This window comes from Eschrichtius robustus, chromosome 20 (assembly GCF_028021215.1).
Source record: "Eschrichtius robustus isolate mEscRob2 chromosome 20, mEscRob2.pri, whole genome shotgun sequence".
Lineage (NCBI taxonomy): Eukaryota > Metazoa > Chordata > Mammalia > Artiodactyla > Eschrichtiidae > Eschrichtius > Eschrichtius robustus.
In genome coordinates this window covers 44,064,810-44,086,147 of record NC_090843.1, presented here as the reverse complement: position 1 = coordinate 44,086,147, position 21,338 = coordinate 44,064,810, and the positions used below count along the sequence as shown (strand labels likewise).

Here is a 21,338-nt window from a genome sequence, read left to right as displayed (position 1 = left end):
GCTTCTAGAGTATTTTTAATTTCATTTATTGTGTTGTTCATCACTGTTCGTTTGCTCTTTAGTTCTTCTAAGTCCTTGTTAAACGTTTCTTGTATTTTCTATATTCTATTTCCAAGATCTTAGATCTTCTTTACTCCATTACTCTGAATTCTTTTTCAGGTAAACTGCCTATTTCCTTTTCATTTGGTCTCGGGGGTTTTTTTACCTTGCTCCTTCATCTGCTGCATATTTCTCTGTGTTCTCATTTTGTTTAACTTACTTTGTTTGGGGTCTCCTTTTCATGGGCTGCAGGTTCGTAGTTCCTGTTGTTTTGGTGTCTGCCCCCAGTGGGTGAGGTTGGTTCAGTGGCTTGTGTAGGCTTTCTGGTGGAGGGGACTGGTGCCTGTGTTCTGGTGGGCAGGGACGCATCTGGCCATGTGTTTTGGGGTGTCTGTGAACTTAGTATGATTTTAGGCAGCCTCTCTGCTAATGGGTGGGGTTGTGTTCCTGTTTGTTTGGCATGGGGTGTCCAGCACTGGAGCTTGCTGGCTGTTGGGTGGAGCTGGGTCTTCGTGTTGAGATGGAGATCTCTGGAAGAGCTCTCGTCGATTGATATTACGTGGGGCGGGGAGGTCTCTGGTGGTCCAATGTCCTGAACTCGGCTCTCTCACCCTGGAGGCGCAGGCCTGACACCAGGCCGGAGCACCAAGACCCTGTCAGCCACACTGCAAGATACGTGGGGATATTCTTGCCTTTGGGGAAGTCTGAAGTCTTCTGCCAGCGTTCAGTATGTGTTCTGTAGTTGGTCCACATGTAGATGTATTTTTGATGTATTTGTGGGGAGGAAGGTGATCTCTACGTCCCACTCCTCCGCCATCTTGAAGTTCCCCCTGCAATAGGAGACTCCACTGAAGACACCAATCTCCGCAAGAGCTAGAGGTGCAGAGGCATTTTTTTCAGAGGATTTGCAGAGCTTGCTTTTTTTTTTCTTTTCCTTTGTGCTTTGTCTAGTTTCACTTGTTCACAGGGTGCTTCATGCAGAGGCCTCACACCTAGCACTTCAGATCAGAGTGCCTAGTGAGAAATGGCTGTGCTGACACCTCAGCTCAGCGGGCCGGGCCGTGTGCGGAAGCACTGCCCCTGACACTGCAACTCAAGATCTGCCTGATTTTTTTAAACTTCCATTTAAAATAGTATTTTAATAAATGTGTTAAACGTTTATCCCAAATAATACATGTACACAGTTAAAAATAAATACTACTGCCCCTCTTTCCCCTGCCTCAACTTCACCAAATGTTACTGAATTTATATATGCTATATAAATACGGTGCCTTAGAAAGCAAGAATTTTATTATATCAACTCACTTTACATTAGTAAGCACTTAACATTTAGCTCATTTGACAAAAACATGGGTTTCAGAAAGAGGACATGATCCTGAATTCATCTGCCAAATGGGCCAGTTAACTTTGCACAGGGAAAACATACTACAAACTCATTTAGCAAACTCTTGGGCATAAATCACTAGTCATAATGGAGGCCAGGTCAGATTAGGTAGATATAGGAATACAAATCAATGGTGACTGCTGGAAGGGAGAGGGGACAGGGACTGCCATGTGCTCAGGAAGGGGAGGCAGAAATGTTATCTTCAAACAATGACTGGATATTCATCTTAACCATAAACTTTCATAAGGAAAGATTTGCTATTTTTGGAGATGATTATGTTTTCTGAGGTTAGAAAAACAGGAAGAGTGGGACTTCCCTGGCAGTCCAGTAGCTGGGACTCCGCGCTCCCACTGCAGTGGGCAAAGGTTCAATCCCTGGTCAGGGAACTAGGATCCCGGAAGCCACACAGTGTGGCCAAAAAAAAAAAAAGCTTCTGGGAATGTATATGATAATATTCCCTTCCATCACATATACCTTCACAGTTAACCAATGAAGAATAACTCAGGGAAAATAAAGCTGAGAATTAATAATCACATCCTATTTGCGGGCTTAACAATGTGATACATTTCTGATTTGGGGCAGAAAAACAAATGCACTTATCAAAATATATAGATACACATACTCCAAAAACAGTACAGGACCAAAAAACCTTAGTTTCTTACCAAAGTAACTCATCATTAGCAAACTTAAGGCTTAGAATTTCTTTTGTAAGATAGAAGAAATGGAAAGTTGTACAACTTTTTTTGCCTACACTTACTAGTCAAATAAAGACAATTAAACTAAACTTTATATGTTCTACAACTCATAGTATCCCTTTAATACTGAAAATTTCCTAACAAATGGATTTGAAACTAAAATTTAGGAAAGCAGTAACCTTAGTTACAATTTTAAATGTAAGTATGCCTATTAACAAAAACAAGCTTTTTTTTTTTCTCTCAGCTGTTTAATTTTTCTAGCTAAAAAGGGGTCCGCCTTTAAATTCTGGGGAGAGAGTAGTGATTTAACTGTTTCAAATCATCCTTTCCTGTACAGCAACTATAATTCAAAAAAAAGAAAATCCTTACTAGGCTTATCACCAAAAATGAAAATTTCTACATTTTATGAATGGGATTTTTGAATACCAATCCAGAATAAAAAGAGCATTTAATCCTTACAGAGATCTTATATGCATGTGCCAGGCACTGTTCTAAGTGCTTTTCATAAGCAACTCACTCTGTCCTTCCACAGATGAGGAAACTAAGGCATATAAAGTTAAATTACCTGGTCTAAATCACACAATTAAGAAGTGGCAAGGCATTTGCAGCAACATGGTTGCAACTAGAGATTATCATACTAAGTGAAGGAAGCCAGAAAGAGAAAGACAAATACCATATGGTATCATTTACAGGTGGAATCTAAAGTATGGCACAAATGAACCTATCTACAAAACAGAAACAGACTCATAGATATAGAGAACAGACTTGTGGTTGCCAAGGAGGACAGGGGGAAGGAGAGGGATGGACTGGGAGTTTGTGGTTGGTAGATGCAAACTATTACATAGAGAATGGATAAACCACAAGGTTCTACTGTACAGCACAATGATATTCAATATCCTGTAATAAATCATAATGGAAAAAATATAAAAAAAGAATGTCTCTATGTGTATAACTGAGTTACTTTACTGTACAGCAGAGACTGGCACAACATTGTACATCAACTATACTTCAATTAAAAAAAAAAAAAAAAAAAGAAGTGGCAAGGCAACAATCTGGCTCCAAACAGTCTATCCTTATATCCATGTTCCTAATAACTTACAGTACAATGCTTTTAGACGGTATTATATCAGGAAGTAAGAAAGAGCATAAAATGGGCAATTTAAAACATTTTTATAGAAATAATAGAAGAGGGACTTCCCTGGCAGTCCAGTGGTTAAGACTCCGTGCTCCCAATGCAGGGGGCAGGGGTTGGATCCCTGGTCAGGGAACTAAGATCCCTCATGCCACACAGCATGGCCAAAAAAAAAAAAAAAAAAGAAGAAATAATAGAAGATTAATCCCTTCATAGAGTCACACATCTTATGGAGTAGAGCTTAGAAGAAAACTGAGGCTCTAGGTTCTTTGGTAATGATACTTATATCAAATTTTTTAAAATTTGACTTATTTTAGTTCATTATTACATGTGTTTTAATATTAAATTCTGGGCAGGAAAAGAGATGCAGACGTAGAGAATGGGTTTGTGGACCCGGGCGGGGGGCGGGAAGGGGAGGGTGGGACAAACTGAGAGAGTAGCACTGACATATATTCACTACCATGTATAAAATAGATACCTAGTGGGAAGCTGCTGTACAGCACAGAGAGCTCAGCTCGGTGCTCTGTGATGACCTAGAGGGGTGGGACAGGATGGGGGGCGTTGGGGTGGGAGGGAGGTTCAAGAGGGAGGGTATATATGTATACATATAGTTGATTCACTTTGTTGTACAGCAAAAACTGTAAAGCAATTATGCTCCAATACAAAAAATTTTTTTAATAAATAAATTCTGCACCCACTGGGTAATGAGGCTATTAAAGGACTAGCAACTTCTTTTACCTACTGCTACCTTCAGGAAAATAAGAAAAAACAAATTTATTTTTATAAGTAGGTAAATTATCTTCCAAAAGATATGAAACAGACAATAAAAATATTATGTAAAAACATAAACAATATTGTACAGGTATGAAGATTGACCAATCAATGGAACAAAACGCAAAGTTCAAAAGCAGATCTTGGTATACATAAAAAAAATTAACATATGATAAAGGGAGCATTTTAAAAATCACTGAAAGAAACAAAAAATTAGTTAATAAAGAGTGCATAAAAATGGGGAAACAAAGTAAGGCACCTCCTGATAAAACAGAACAAAAATAAATTCCAGATTTATCAAAGTTTTAAATATTAAACAATTAAATCATAGCAGTGTTAAAAGCTACCTGGTAACACTGCCTTTCTAAGCATTATATACCACAGGCAAAAATCATAAAGGAAGAGATATGTGATTTGATAAACACCAAAAATGTCCATGAATGTAAAATACTGTAAATAGGGCTTCCCTGGTGGCGCAGTGGTTAAGAATCTGCCTGCCAATGCAAGGGACGCGGGTTCGAGCCCTGGTCTGGGAAGATCCCACATGCCACGGAGCAAGTAAGCCCGTGTGCCACAACTACTGAGCCTGCGCTCTAGAACCGGCAAGCCACAACTACTGAGCCCACGTGCCACAACTACTGAAGCCTGTGTGCCTAGAGCCTGTGCTCTGCAACAAGAGAAGCCATTGCAATGAGAAGCCCGTGCACCGCAATGAAGAGTAGACCCTGCTCACCACAACTAGAGAAAGCCTGCGCGCAGCAGCGAAGACCCAACACAACCCAAAATAAAAGAAACAAATAAATAAATTTTAAAAATAAATAATAAAATAAAATACTGTAAATAAAAATTAAACATACAATAAAAGTAAGTAAAATATTAGTAACACACTTGTGTAGGATTTAATATCTTTAATACATACAGGGGTGAAACTCCTGGTGGTATTTTAGAAGCAAGGGCTTTCAGAGACTAAAGTAAAATTTTCTTTCTTTAAAAAATATTTATTTATTTATTTGTTGTTGGCTGCGTTGGGTCTTCGTTGCTGCGCGTGGGCTTTCTCTAGTTGCAGCGAGTAGGGGCTACTCTTCGTTGCGGTGCGCAGACTTCTCATTACGGTGGCTTCTCTTTGTTGCAGAGCATGGGCTCTAGGCGTGCAGGCTTCAGTAGTTGTGGCTCGCGGGCTCTAGAGTGCAGGCTCAGTAGTTGTGGTGCACGGGCTTAGTTGCTCCGCGGCACGTGGGATCTTCCCGGACCAGGGCTCAAACCCATGTCTCCTGCATTGGCAGGTGGATTCTTAACCACTGCGCCACCAGGGAAGTCCCCTAAAGTAAAATTTTTACAGAAAACTGAAGGCAGCTATTGCAAGGGCAATACAAGACAGCCCCAAACCCAGAGAACTCTTTGGGAGATAAAGATAGGGATGAAAGCCTTCCTTACCCCAAGGGATTTTGAATTGACGTGGCTGCTTTCGCAGCCAATCCAAAATTATCAGGCTGAGTGAACAGTTTAGTGTTAATATCAAATTAGCATACAAAATAATCTAGGCTAAAAACATGGAAACAACCTAAATGTCCATCAAAAGATGAATGGATAGGGCTTCCCTGGTGGTGCAGTGGTTGAGAATCTGCCTGCCAATGCAGGGGACACGGGTTCGGGCCCTGGTCTGGGAGGATCCCACATGCCGCGGAGCAACTAAGCCCGTGAGCCACAACTACTGAGCCTGCGCGTCTGGAGCCTGTGCCTCGCAACAGGAGAGGCCGCGGTAGTGAGAGGCCCGCGCACCGCGATGAGGAGCGGCCCCCGCTTGCCGCAACTAGAGAAGGCCCTCGCACAGAAACGAAGACCAAACACAGCCATAAATAAATAAATAATTTAAAAAAAAAAAAAAAAAAAAAAAGATGAATGGATAAAGAAGATGAGGTATATATACACAATGGAATACTACTCAGCCATAAAAAGCATGAAATAATGCCATCTGCAGCAACATGGATGGAACTAGAGATTATCATACTAAGTGAAGTCAGTCAGAAAGACAAAAAAAAATACCATATGATATCACTTATATGTTGAATATAAAATATGGCACAAATGAACCTATCTACAAAACAGAAACAGACTCTCAGACACAGAGAACAGATTTGTGGTTGCCGAGGGGGAGGGGGAGGGCGGAGGGAAGGATTGGGAGTTTGGGATTAGCAGATGTAAACTATTATATATAGGATGGATAAACAACAAGGTCCTACTGTATAGCACAGGGAACTATATTCAATATCCCATGATAAATAATAATGGAAAAGAAAAAAAACAAAAACAAAACAAAACCAACCCAAAATAATCTAGGCTAATTCCCCAAAACAAAAACTAAGAAAGGTTTAGAAAAAGATATAAAAGAAATCAAGTTCAAAACTATGGTCTAGGGACTTCCCTGGTGGCGCAGTGGTTAAGAATCTGCTTGCCAATGCAGGGGACATGGGTTCGAGCCCTGGTCTGGGAAGATCCCACATGCCACAGAGCAATTAAACCCGTGTGGCACAACTACTGAGCCTGTGCTTTAGAGCCCGTGCTCCGCAACAGAAGAAGCCACTGCAACGAGAGCACGCACCACAACAAAGAGTAGCCCCCACCTGCTGTAACGAGAGGAAGCTTGTGCTCAGCAATGAAGACCCAACGCAGCCAAAAGAAAATAATAAAAATAAAGTAATATTTTGTTTTGTTTAACACACATAAGACACATTTATTCTTGTTCTCTAATCTCAAAATTCACTTGAAATGTAGCTCTGAAAAAATTAACTTTGGCATATAACTTGATATTCCTTTACTTTGCTCTCATATTACATTGTATATTACATGTAATGTCCTTTATCTGTTGTTTGATTACAATCTGAACGTGTTGTCAGATTACACATTCTTGGATTAAAGTAAGTACCACAGAAGTATTTTAATGTAACGCACACTTAATTAAAAAGTATTGGGTTGGCAAAAAAGTTCATTCGTTTTTTTCCCGTAAGATGGCTCTAATAGCACTTAGTTTTCTTTTTTTTTTTTTTTAAGTTTTCTTTAACTTCATTCAAAACAATTTTGTTAGATTGTATTGTGACAGCTGTCATATCAGCGTGCATTACAAAAACTTATCAAAACTGGGGAAGGGGCTTCCCTGGTGGCGCAGTGGTTGAGAATCTGCCTGCCAATGCAGGGGACACGGGTTCGAGCCCTGGTCTGGGAGGATCCCACATGCCACGGAGCAACTAGGCCCGTGAGCCACAACTACTGAGCCTGCGCGTCTGGAGCCTGTGCTCACAACAAGAGAGGCCCGAACAGTGAGAGGCCCGCGCACCACAATGAAGAGTGGCCCCCGCTCGCCACAACTAGAGAAAGCCCTCGCACAGAAACGAAGACCCAACACAGACAAAAATTAATTAATTAATTAATTTAAAAAAAATTGGGGAATTTTTGCCATTTTAATATTGAAGATGGAAGAAAAAAAGCAACATTTTCAGCATATTATGCTTTATCATTTCAAGAAAGGTAAAAACGCAACTGAAACACAAAAAAAGATTTATACAGTGTACGAAGAAGGTGCTGTGACTGATGGAACGTGTCAAAAGTGGTTCGCGAAGTTCTGTACTGGAGATTTCTCGCTGGATGATGCTCAACGGTGGGGTAGACCAGTTGAAGTTGAAAGCAATCAAATCGAGACATTAATTGAGAACAATCAACATTATACCACGCAGGAGATAGCCGACATACTCAAAATATCCAAATCAAGCGTTGAAAATCATTTGCACCAGCTTGGTTATGTTAATCGCTTTGATGTTTGAGTTTCACATAAGTTAAGTGAAAAAAGCTTCTTGACCATATTTCCACATGCAATTCTCTATTTAGACGTAATGAAAATGTTCAGTTTTTCAAACAAATTGTGACGGGTGATGAAAAGTGGATACTGTACAATAACGTGGAATGGAAGAGATCGTCAGGCAAGCAAAATGAACCACCACCAACCACACCAATGCCCGGTCTCCATCCAAAGAAGGTGATGTTGTGCATATGGTGGGATTGGAAGCGAGTCCTCTATTATGAGCTCCTTCCAGAAAACCAAACAATTAATTCCAACAAGTACTGCTCCCAGTTAGACCAACTGAAAGCAGCACTCAATGAAAAGCGTTCAGAATTAGTCAACAGAAAACACGTAATCTTCCATCAGGATAACGCCAGACTGCATGTCTCTTTGATGACCAGGTAAAAACTGTTACAGCTTGGCTGGGAAGTTCTGATTCATGCGCTGTATTCACCAGACATTGCACCTCCAGATTTCCATTTATTTTGGTCTTTACAAAATTCTCTTAATGGAAAAAATTTCAATTCCCTGGAAGACTGTAAAAAGCACCTGGAACAGTTCTTTGTGTAAAAAGATAAAATGTTTTGGGAAGAAGGAATTATGAAGCTGCCTGAAAAATGGCAGAAGGTAGTGGAACAAAATGGTGAATATGTTGTTTAATAAAGTTTTTGATGAAAACGAAAAATGTGCCTTTTATTTTTACCTAAAAACCAAAGGAACCTTTAGGCCAACCCAATAAATGCTTTCTTCTGGAGGTAAACCAAATATTTTAATTTCTTGCTTCTTATAACATTTTAATTGCTCAGCTGTTCCACTCATTGGTTCTATGTCATACTTTAAAAAAAAATACAACTGACCAACATGATTTTTGTATGTTGCAGGGCAAAGTGCTTTGCTTATTGGTAAGTAAGCAAAAGGTTAAGTGAACATGTTCACATTATTTAAAGCACAAGAAACAGTTAACTCTCAAATGGGAAGGCAACCCTTTCCTAACGTTTAAATACGCTGTCCACATATAAAGATGATACTAGATTTGCCATCCATTAAATGAGAAATTGAGTTTTTTCCCCAATCATTACAAGAATGAACTTATGTCTAATACACAGATTCTCTAACTCTGTCTCTCATGTGATGGGTCAATGGCATAATTTTCAAGATAGCATGATTGTGTTAATGGTGGAAGATGCTATCATGGTACAAATGGAAGGTCAAAACAAAAAACTAGCTGGATGTAAAATCTAACCAACAATGATAACCAGCCACATAAAACTCAATACGATTCAGTGATCTCTACATTTGGGTAAGAAGTTTCTCAACTTCTCTTAAAGCTTCACTACCAATCTTGGTGAAAACTAGGAGTGTATCCATGAAGCACTAGAAAGAAGATAGTATGGTTATAACAAAACATTCTGTCTCTATAAGAAAACTCATTCTCTACAACTGAAACATTGTAAATCAACTATACTGCAATTTTTTTAAAAATGTAAAAACCCAAAAAAACCCAAAAAACTCATTCTGTATTCTAGATAGCCAACTTTAAAACATTTTCCCCTCTGATTCCAGAATTGCATATACATTTTTTAATTAGAAAATATAGAAAAGAATTTATAAAAAAGAATAACATTCATTCAATTTTACCATCTAGAGAAAATCACTGTCAACATGACGACATATTTCTTTTTGGTCCTCTTTTTCTTACTGATTTGCAGGAGTTTTCAGTATGTTTCATAAATTTGAATTCTCCACTATGGATGTTAAAAACTTTTTTTTCATTACACATTTTTTTTTTTAAAGTTCTGTCTTTTTTTTTTTAACTTTTGGGTTTATTTATTTATTTATTTATTTATTTATTTATTTATTTATTTATTTATGGCTGTGTTGGGTCTTCGTTTCTGTGCGAGGGCTTTCTCTAGTTGTGGTGAGCGGGGGCCACTCTTCATCGCGGTGCGCGGGCCTCTCACTATCGCGGCCTCTCTTGTTGCGGAGCACAGGCTCCAGACGCGCAGGCTCAGTACTTGTGGCTCACGGGCCTAGTTGCTCCGCGGCATGTGGGATCTTCCCAGACCAGGGCTCGAACCCGTGTCCCCTGCATTGGCAGACGGATTCTCAACCACTGCACCACCAGGGAAGCCCCACATTTTTAAGTTATTAAACTTCGTTCCAAGACACAAGAGTTAGAGAGAAATCATATCTTTAAAACTCTGAATCTTCCAATCTAAGAAGAAAATATGTTTCTTCTACACTTACTGAAGACTTTCAGATTTCTGTACACCTCTTTTTGGATTTACTCCATGGCATGTTTTCTTTTGATGAGTAAAACATACTTTCCTATATTGTATATAGAAAAATTATCATACTTTTAATTATAAATGTGTAATCATCCTCCTACTGAATTATCTTATTGTAGTATTTCACTTGATTTTGGACTTTTCTTATTCTAACTGCATTGGTTAGCCCTTCAAGAATGTTGAATATGTAGTATACAGCTCCAGAAATAAGTCTGAAGATCACTTAAATACCAATAATATCAAATGTTACTTGAATATACCCAAGAAAGTATCTAAAATTGGCGGGAGTTTTGTCTGCTGAGAGAGGAGGCATATGAACAAAGAGAAAAGTATAATTTCTCAGTCTTTTACGGTTTTTAGTCTATCAACTTCTCTCTTGGATCATTTGTATCTTCCTAGAAACACAATTTCAGTAAGGTTTCAGACTGATTAGCACAGAATTACATAAGCTATTGTACATCTAAAGAAGCTATTCTATAACTTAAAAAGCCATTTTTCCCCTTTCCACTGTATCTATGGTTGTTTTTACTTTCTCATTCCTAATTTTGAGAATGTGAGCTTTCTGTCACACTTGTTGATCTGGCAGCTAGTGAATTAACTACTTAGTTGAATTATTTACTTTTCTTTTAAACCAATCACCTCAACTTATCTTCTTTTTTTTAAGACTTTTTAAAAAATAAATTTATTTATTTTATTTATTTATTTTTGGCTGCGTTGGGTCTTCATTGCTGCACGCGGGCTTTCTCTAGTTGCGGCAAGCGGGGACTACTCTTCGTTGCGATGTGCAGGCTTCTCATTGCGGTGGCTTCTCTTGTCGCGGAGCACAGGCTCTAGGCGCGCGGGCTTCAGTAGTTGTGGCTAGCGGGCTCTAGAGTGCAGGCTCAGTAGCTGTGGTGCAAGGGCTTAGTTGCTCCGTGGCATGTGGGATCTTCCTGGACCAGGGCTCAAACCCGTGTCCCCTGCATTGGCAGGAGGATTCTTAACCACTGAGCCACCAGGGAAGTCCCTCAACTTATTTCTTGGTCACGCTAATATTTTAGAATATCAATTTTTAGGCTATTCCCCTCTTAGTACAACTTCATGTCCCAGATATCTTATTCTTAAAAATTCAATTTTACTTCTTTTATATATCAAAATAATATAGTCATAAAAATCCAAGCAGTATAAAAAAAAGAGAATAAACAAAAATAACATAACATAATAAGTACTTTACTTATCTTTTTTTTTAAATAGAGATCTTTATTAATGTTAAGTGTAAAACACAACCTACTAAATTAAAATATTAATAATGTTCCTGGATTATAGGATATTTGGAAGATACTTTAGGAAATAATTTTGTTGATCCAAGTTTCTTTAAAAAAATCTGTCACATGATGTTTGAGTGGATTCTTTTTTCCTACTCTCAAATGTCTTGGAAGCTAAGGAAACATTTTAAATTATTTTAATTTTAAAACTTTTTAAAGGTAATATAGTGAGCATGCTAAAATTGATAATTTGAGGAATTTATTCTACTTAGAATATTACAATAAGCCAATAATAACATCAATAAATGGATATCATTTATTTAAGAAAAGAGAGAATATATGTACAAAGTTAAAAATGACTATAATCCTATCCCTTGAATAAACACTATGAAATTTTGTGTTCCTCTAATTTTTTTCAACACATAAACAAATGTACACATATATTCCTCCATTTAAAAACAACAGGATTATATTATTCATACTACTTTGTAACAAGCTTTTTATTCTCCCCATGTGCTCTCTACCTCAGTATACACAGCATCCTCATTCTTTCCTTTTTTTTTTTTTTTCTGGCCACGCTACGCGGCATGTGGGATCTTAGTTCCCCAACCAGGAATCAAACCCGTGCCCCCTGCAGTGGAAGCACGGAGTCTTAACCACTGGACCACCAGGGAAGTCCCAGCATCCTCATTCTTTCTAACTGCACTATGATATTCCATTCCTGATTGATTTGCATATAGTTGTTTCCAATTTTTGCCATCATAAACCATACTGTACTTAATATCCCCAAATAGAATTTTCTGCACAGTCAACAAGCATTGCTGTAGGAAAAAAAAAAATTTAATGGTATTGTGGATTAAAGGGTATGAGTTATTTGAATCATTAAACCATGACAATCTAGTAAGTGAAAATGAATGTTAATTTTTAAACCTTTTTACTGAAGTATAACATACACACAGATGAGTGCACAATTCATATTTAAAATATAAAGCTCTAAGAGGTACAAACTATTATGTACAAAATAAGCTACAAGGATATATTGTACAACACAGGGAATATCACCAATATTTTATATGATTTATAAATGGAGTATAAACTTTAAAAATTGTGAATCACTATACTGTACACCTGTAACTTGTATAATATTGTACAGCAACTATACTTCAATAAAAAATATATATAATTTAGGACTTCCCTGGTGGAGCAGTGGTTTAGAATCCGCCTGCCAACGCAGGGGACACAGGTTCGAGCCCTGGTCCGGGAAGATCCCACATGCCGCGGAGCAACTAAGCCCGTGCGCCACAACTACAGAGCCTGTGCTCTAGAGCCCGTGAGCCACAACTACTGAGCCCACGTGCCACAACTAATGAATCCCACGCGCCTAGAGCCCATGCTCCACAACAAGAGAAGCCACCACAATGAGAAGCCCACGTACCGCGACAAAGAGTAGCTCCCGCTCGCAGCAACTAGAGAAAGCCCACGTGCAGCAACGAAGACCCAATGCAGCTAAAAATAATTAATTAATTAATTAATTTAAAAATATATGTATATAATTTAAAAAAGAAAATGAAAGAATAAAATGTAAAGCTCAATAAATTTTCACAAAGTGAACACACCCATAACCAACATGCAGATCATAAAATAGAGTATTATCAGAATCCCAGACATCTCCCTCTGTGCCCCTGCATAGTCACTATCCTCCAAGGATAACTGCTCCTGACTTACAATACTTGTGATTAATTTTGCCTGTTTTTGAACTTTAAACAAATGAAATCACACTACATATCCACATTTTCCAAACTGCACCAAGGTTTCCTGGGGCACTGCAAGATATTTTAAGTTTGAAAGAAACAATATTCCACATCTGTATTAAACCATGCCAAATACTAGATTGCTATATTCCTTTCAACAACATCTTATCTTTGTGAAGCAGCATTTTCAGTGGTTGCTATAATAAAAGTAATGTGCAAAAATCATTACAAAACAGAAAATGGAATGGTGGTGACCAATCCGATTCCAAGATGTGAGAAGTTGTACAGTGCCCAACAAACACACAACCCAGTAATAAGTAATTGTGGTTATTTAAGAACGAAGTACACTACTCTTTGTTCTTTCAATTTTTGTGCACTATTCTTTTAATGGCTCTTACGTTGTTAGGACATAAGTATTACTAACTGTTTATATCTACTTAATGAACAGAACTGTTAGGTATTTCTTTTGGCCTAAGGGTGCTATAAGGGGAGAGAGTTTGGGAGCCTCTGATACATACTCCTATGACTGATTTCTTCCACTCAATATCATTTGTGAGATTCATCCATATGGTTTATAACAGTTGCAATTCATTCATTTTCATTGCAAAATATTCCACTATATAGCTACTCCATAATTTATTTATTAATTCTCCTACTGATGGACATTGGGATAGTTTCCACTTTTTGGTTATCATGAATAGTATAGCTATGAACTTTTTTTTTTTTTTTTTGCTCGCACTGCACAGCTTGTGGAATCTCAGTTCCCCAACCAGGGATTGAACCTGGGCCATGGCAGTGAAAGCACCAAATCCTAATCACTAAATCACCAGGGGACTCCCTGAATGTTCTTAAGTGTATATATCTTGAGATGGAATTATGGGGTATATATATGTTCAGTTTTAGTAGATGATGCTAGTTTTCCAAAATGGTATATCAATTTACATTCCCACTAACAGTACATGAGAGTTCTGATTGCTCCATATCCTTACCAACACTTTTTTCTTTTTCATTTAGTCATTCTGAGGAAAGTACAGGAGGACGGCGATTTCCCTGAAGACAAAATGAGGTTGAGCATTTTTCCAAATGTTTGACAGGTCCTTGGAATGTCCCCTTTTGGATGTCTATTGAAGTTATTTCTCCATTTAAAAAAATGGGTTATTTTCTTAATTTCTAGTTCTTTAGATGCAGGATGATTCCTTTGTCAGATATATGTGCTTCAAATATCTTCTACTCTGTGGCATGGCTTTTCCCTTTTTTTAAAATAAATTTATTTATTTATTTTTATCTTTGGCTGTGTCGGGTCTTCGTTGCTGCATGTGCGCTTTCTTTAGTTGCGGTGAGCGGGGTCTACTCTTCGTTGCTGCTGTGCGCGGGCTTCTCACTGCAAAGGTTTCTCTTGTTGTGGAGCGTGGGCTCTAGGTGCGCAGGCTTCAGTAGTTGTGGCGCACAGGCTCCAGAGCGCAGGCTCAGTAGATGTGGCGCACGGGCTTAGTTGCTCCGCAGCATGTGGGATCTTCCTGGACCAGGGCTTGAACCCATGTCCCCTGCATTGGCAGGCAGATTCTTAGCTACTGCACCACCAGGGAAGCCCTGGCTTTTCCCTTTTAATGGTATCTATCTATCTATTTATGGCTGAATTGGGTCTTTGTTGCTGCGCGTGGGCTTTCTCTAGTTGCAGTGAGCGGGGGCTACTCTTCATTGTGGTGCGCGGGCTTCTCGTTGTGGTGGCTTCTCTCGTTGCGGAGCACGGGCTCTAGGTGCACGGGCTTCAGCAGTGCGGCGTGCAGGCTCAGTAGATGTGGCGCACGGGCTTAGTTGCTCTGCAGTATGTGGGATCTTCCTGGACCAGGGCTCGAACCGTGTCCCCTGCACTGGCAGGCAGATTCTTAACCACTGCGTCACCTGGAAAGCCCCAGCTTTTCCCTTTTAATGGTATTTTTTATGAAGAGATGTTCTTGATCTTAATGTAGTCCAATTTTTCAAGTTATCTTTATATTTAGCTCATTTGTATCCTATTTAATAAATCTTTGCTGACACACTGAAAACTTTTTTTCCTAAAAAACTGTTTTTTCACACTTAGATCAGCAATCCACCCAAAAATGGTAACTGCGTATGATATAAGGTAAGATCGTGATCCTTCTCCCCCTACATGGATATCTAACTGACCAACACCATTATTTGATTCTCCTTTCTCCATTGTACTGCTGTGTCACTTTTATTATAAACCAGGTGACAGTATACATGTGTCAGTCTGTTTCTGGACTGTATTGCTCCATTGGTCTGTTTGTCTACCCATGTGCCAAAACCATCTTATCTTGTTACAGCTTGATATTTGATGGTGTAAGTCCTCCAGATTTTCTTTCTTCTTCATGGTTGACTTGGCTTGACACTGCATTTTAATTTGCATTTCATCTGAACATCTTTTGATATTTATTATGATTAGTATTAGATGTTTTCTTCTTGTATGAGCTAGCTGTTCAGGTCTTCTGAAAACAAGTTGGTTGTCCTTTACATACTAATTAGTATTAGATCTTTCTGTATTTAGGAAATTCACCCCTCATGTGACAAATGTTGCCATTTGCATAGTCTTTTTAAAAAATGTGCCTACAATTTCCCCCTATTATTTATTTATTTATTTATTTTAATAAATTTATTTATTTTTGACTGTGTTGGGTCTTCGTTTCTGTGCGAGGGCTTTCTCCAGTTGCGGCGAGCGGGGGCCACTCTTCACCATGGTGCACAGGCCTCTCACTGTCGCGGCCTCTCCCGTTGCGGAGCACAGGCTCCAGACGCGCAGGCTCAGTAGTTGTGGCTCACAGGCTTAGTTGCTCCGTGGCATGTGGGATCTTCCCAGACCAGGGCTCGAACCCGTGTCCCCTGCATTGGCAGGCAGATTCCTAACCACTGCGCCACCAGGGAAGCCCTCCCCCTATTTTTTAATGTACTCAAAAGTATCAATTTCTTTTTTTCCTCCTGGGTTTTGGTTTCAGGCTTAGAAAAGCCTTCTCTATGCCAAGACAGCATTAGTGTTGGCAAGATGAGTAACAAGAGGACTTCACGTTTTACATTACTCATTTTTATAATGTTTGACATTTTTTAAATTTGTAAATTACCTCAATAATTTCTTTAAAATAGAATTTCAGTCATTTCCCACTGTAAGATATTGACCCAATAATTTATTCTGATACTTTTATGATTTCATTTGCCATATTTAAATCTTTAATTCACCTGGAATTCATTTTGGTATAAGGTGTGAAGTAGAAGTCTAACATTCCCCCTAAATAACCAATTTTCCCCCATTTATTTAAAATACAGCACTGTCCTATAACTTTATTATGTAATATATTCTTAAATATGCTTTGGTTTCTATCTAGTCTGTCTACTATGTTCTATAAATCAATTTCCCTCTTTGCTGTTCTTGTGCCAATACCATGTTGTTTTAAAATATACAGCCTTCTAATACACTTGACTATCCTAAATACTGTACATCTTAAAAATTTCCTTGGCTCATTTATTCTCATGTAATTAATTCCTCCATATAAACATATTTAATCAATTTCCTATACCCAATAAAATTCTGAGATTCTGATTCAAGTTGTAATAAATTCACAGCTTAAACTGACATGAGTGGACATATTTATAACATATTACCTTCCCATCCAGATACATGGTATGGCTGGCTATTTATGTTTTTTTATGCCCTGCCTCCCCTAAAGTTTTTGCTCTCAATTTATTAATCCTAAGAGTTTTTTTATGTGAAAAGAATATTAACTCTTTGGCTGTCAAATATGTTGCAAGAATTTTTTTTCAATTTGTTACCAGCCAATTTAAAAAAATATTAGTTGAGGCTGTATATAACTAAGAATAGACATAAACACAGAAAAAGAAAAAATTAATTCAACTCTAATACTAAATCAGGCATTAATCCGTATGGTTTTCAGCCTGAGACTTATAATAATAATTTTTAAAAATCCCAAATTATTAAGTTTAAGACTAAAAACAATAAATAGAACACATCATGGCAACACTTCACTGGGTCAAAACTTAACTCTATGGAAAATTCTGTAATTGGAACAGGATAAAATAGACCATTCAGCAGTTACAATAAAAAGAAAAGTTCATAAACTTCACTCTTTGGAGAACCCAGCCCTTCACTCTATTTGCCTTCAGTTGGTCTACAATTTTACAATTCTTTCTATTCACTTTATCTACTTCTATACCCAAATTGTTGAGTACCCTTAGAGAAAACCCATTCTGATTCAAAGACATTATCCTGTAGGATACTGTTTTATGGAACCATCTATATCTCCTATCATTTTTTTTAAACATATTTTTACTGAGCCTCCCTTTCTATATAACTTAGCAGCCATTTCCAACTTCTGTTTAGCCTTTCTACATAAAAGCCACCACTCCTACCCCTTATTCTCAGCAGATGATCTTACCTCTTAATTCATAACTACCATTCTTTGCAAACTTAGTTATGTAGACACTTTATGTCTTTAACTCTTTGCGTCTGATCTTAGAGGAAGAAGTATTCCTTCCTCAACTCCAATGTAAGACTAATACCTTGGACTTCCCTGGTAGCGCAGTGGTTAAGAATCCACCTACCAATGCAGGGGACACGGGTTCGAGCCCTGGTCCAGGAAGATCCCACATGCCACGGAGCAACTAAGCCCACGCACCACAACTACTAAGCCTGTGCTCTAGAGCCCACGAGCCACAGCTACTGAGCCCGCGAGCCGCAACTACGGAAGCCCGCGCACCTAGAGCCCATGCTCCGCAACAAGAGAAGCCACCGCAATGAGAAGCCCGCGCACTGCAACGAAGAGTAGCCCCCGCTCGCAGCAACTAGAGAAAGCCCATGCGCAGCAACCAAGACCCAATGCAGCCAAAAATAAATAAATTTAAATAAATAAATTTTAAAAAAAAAAGACTAATACCTTAATTTATGCAGGGTGAAGGAAGGGGCAAGGCTTATTAATTTAAGGCTCCTACACAAGGACTCTGCTCCATAATTTATTTCCCGCCTTACCTGTATATTCAACCTCTCATTCCGTTTTGGTTTCTGCCATTCAGCCAATAAATACATTCTAACATCTTCCATTCTTTAAAAACAACAACTTTCACATTTTACCCTTTCTACATATCAATACCCCTCTCCCTTCCCTTTTTAGGGAGCAGTCAGCATGTCTACTTCTTCACCTCCCATTCATTCCATAACCCCATTTCCTAAAGCTTTATGACTGTGCCTTCACCTGAAGCTACTGACAAAAACTAACACAGTGACACTGGACTATGGTGAATCAGGATGGGGAAATTTTTGATTGCACAAATACTATTATTTTGTCTATGACTATGCCTATTGATGGAAGTTGGGACAGCTGGAGGGAGGGATCTGACTGTGAGTTTCTCCTTGGCTCTAAATTGGAGAAAAGTGGAAACTGTAAATATTAAGCAAGAAAGCAAGGTACACAGGAACTGAATACTAGACCTAGACGAAATTACTTAACTTTCTCACCTATAAAACAGGGTTATACCCCACTTTACAGTTTAATTGTGAGGCTTAAACAAAATAACTGTGTAAAAGCACTTACAGTTCCAGGCACACGTTAAACACCCTCCTTCACCTTAGCACAGTGCCATATTCCCTACAGGCACACAACTGTTAAGGAGTACAAGTGTACCAAAAAAGACACCATATTAAAACTTTGTGGACTACGTGAAACAGAAAATGTGGCAAAAGCACCATCTGTTCATACTCACTATTAGTAATACACAAATGAAAAGCTTCAATTAGAAATGAAAGTTACAGAAGATATCCAAGTACTTTGAGGGAATTCAACCACTAAATATACTTTGATTAAACTTCCAATGATCTTCTCTAAAAAGTGTAAAAGATTACACGCGATTTATTAAAATAGATAGAGTTAGCATACACAAAAAGCTGCAGTTTCCCGGGTAGAGAAAGAGATCCAACTCATCCTTCCTGGGAGGAATGAATCTTAAATATACAAAACTTCCTTAGATATGCACAAAAGTAAATCAATGTATCAAAGGGATCTGGAATAAAGGGAGATAATTCTCTAACTTCCCCTCCCCCCAAATAATAACATAAATGACCAAAATGAATATTCCCCAAATATCTAGGGGGGGGAAAATTTAATTGTTAGAATTGGTGTAAAGCAGCTGGATTTAGTAGAATGCAGCAAGTCAGCTGCTTTCTGAAAAAATATTCGGGGTGGAGAAAGCGGGCAACCTTCCCGATGAAACAACTGCCATAAAACATCATACATATATAAGAACATACACATCAGTTAAATGTCAGTTTACAATGTTCCAGCCAACTTACAAATCAAGAGGAAGTGTTTAGATCTAAAAAATAAATCACACTTTACTTCTAGTCAAATTTTGCGTGGGTGGCTACAGGAGAAGAGGCGTTATCCACGCTGATTCAAGGCAAAGAGGACTGAATAATAAGTCCACTGTTCACATTCAAATGTGGGGGGAGAGGAAAAGGGAGGCTCCGAGTCAATAAAGTTCTCCTCCCTCTCTAAACACTGCAAAACTGTCTACTTCTAAAGACACTTACCCCTGAAACTACTTGGAGACTGACTTGGAAACTTTTTGTTCAGATTTCTGAGGGGGAGCGATTTAGGAATGCTGCAAGATTACAACTTGCAAATACATGAACATACTTTAAATTCTAAAGTTTTTTTTTTTTAAGGATTTTCCCCCTTTCAAGTAGTTTATCAACACTCCCATGTTAATAAAACCCCCTATTCAACCCCTAGTATAAACAAAAACCAAAGCTTTAAAGGATATGCGAATAAGGCACACGACTACTTCCAATAATTGTTCAACTCCCTCCCAATTAGGAAGAAAAAGGTAAAGCTAAGGAACAAGAAGCAGGGGGAAAAAAAAAAAAAAAAAACTTGGGAAGGAGGGCGGCGAGAAAAGAAACTAGAAAGGAGGGGAAAAGAGCAAAGAAAAGTCCAGCTGATGGTGACACTTAATTGGGAAGGGAGGGCAGAAAATATCCCGAAGACACAGGCTAGAAGGGAAGGACTGAGTGGGACAAGGGCGCAATAAAGGAAGTCCACGCAAAAGGCCTACCCAAAGGGGCCCCAATGTAGGAGGGAACACCAAAAGGGGGAAAAGACTCATTAGGAAGACGTATCCATCAAGGCCCAAGAGCTTGCGAGACAGAGGCTACCAGATGGGGTGTTTCTATATTGGTCACCCCGACACCGCCCCATATGTCTCGGAAGACGACCCTGCTACAAGGGGTAAGGGGTTAAACGCGGGGGTTCGCGGACGTGGAAGGGGGTGCGGCCCCAGGGGTTGCTGCAGGAGAGCAGAGCGCTGGCCCACGGTCCGTACCTTATAATACACATCGAACTGAATGTTCTCGGGTAAGGAGCGGATGTCTCGGCGTGAGCGGATGTAGTTGTCCACGACAGCGGAGATGGCGGTGTTATAGAGGGTCTCTGGGATCCACTCTAGTTCCACGGCCGCCATCTTCCTTCCCTCCTCCTCCGCCTCCTCCGCCTCCTCCTCCCGAAGGCCCCCGCCTCCCTCCGTAGCGAACTCCTCGGCGGCCCCGGAGGATTCCGAGGGGTGGCGGCGGCCACGCGGGCACACAGCAGAAGGGCGCGGCTGCCCTGGCTCCTCCGGGCAAGCTGGGGGCGGCGGGCGCGGGCGCAGGCCCGTGTGGAGAGCGGGCCAGGGATCCGGGGGCAGCCGGGCCAAGGCCTCACATTCCGTGTTTGCGAGCACCCTGGGATCCGTCCCAGTGCCTCTCTCTGCAGGGGCGGGACTACGTGTGCGGCGTCATGACGTCAGCGTACGCCGACGCGCTGGAGGGAAGGAATGCGGCAGGCGAAAAACTTGGGAAGAAAAGATCCGTGATCCCGCCCTCGGGGAACATACTTTCCGAGGGCGCTGGAGTTCAGTGGATGGGGGTGAACTTTTTTCACTGCGACAAGTTATGACAGGTTTTTAAGCAGCTCCTTCCGAGTCACCGGCCGCATCAGTCCTTTCAGCCAGTCCTACTTCGGGGGTTCTTAGGCACGGACCCTTTCCAGGCTCAGGTAGAAGTTTGGATCCAGTCATCAGTCCATTAAAAATCATGCATTCAGAGAAGTAACATTACTCTGGAAACCCTCCCTTAGACTCCGGTCCCTAAGCCAAGTTAGGAACCTT

General features: G+C 39.7%; 1 protein-coding gene across 1 annotated transcript in view; it reads right to left on the bottom strand.

The window, feature by feature from the left end:
- The window catches only part of APPBP2 (amyloid beta precursor protein binding protein 2), a 72,261-nt gene extending 51,321 nt beyond the window's left edge, over positions 1–20,940 (bottom strand). The window contains exon 1 of the mRNA XM_068530379.1: positions 20,517–20,940. Coding sequence (XP_068386480.1) covers positions 20,517–20,654 — 138 coding nt within the window. The 5' untranslated portion in view covers positions 20,655–20,940. The remainder of the gene's footprint in view (positions 1–20,516) is intronic.
- Between the last annotated feature and the right edge of the window lie 398 nt (positions 20,941–21,338).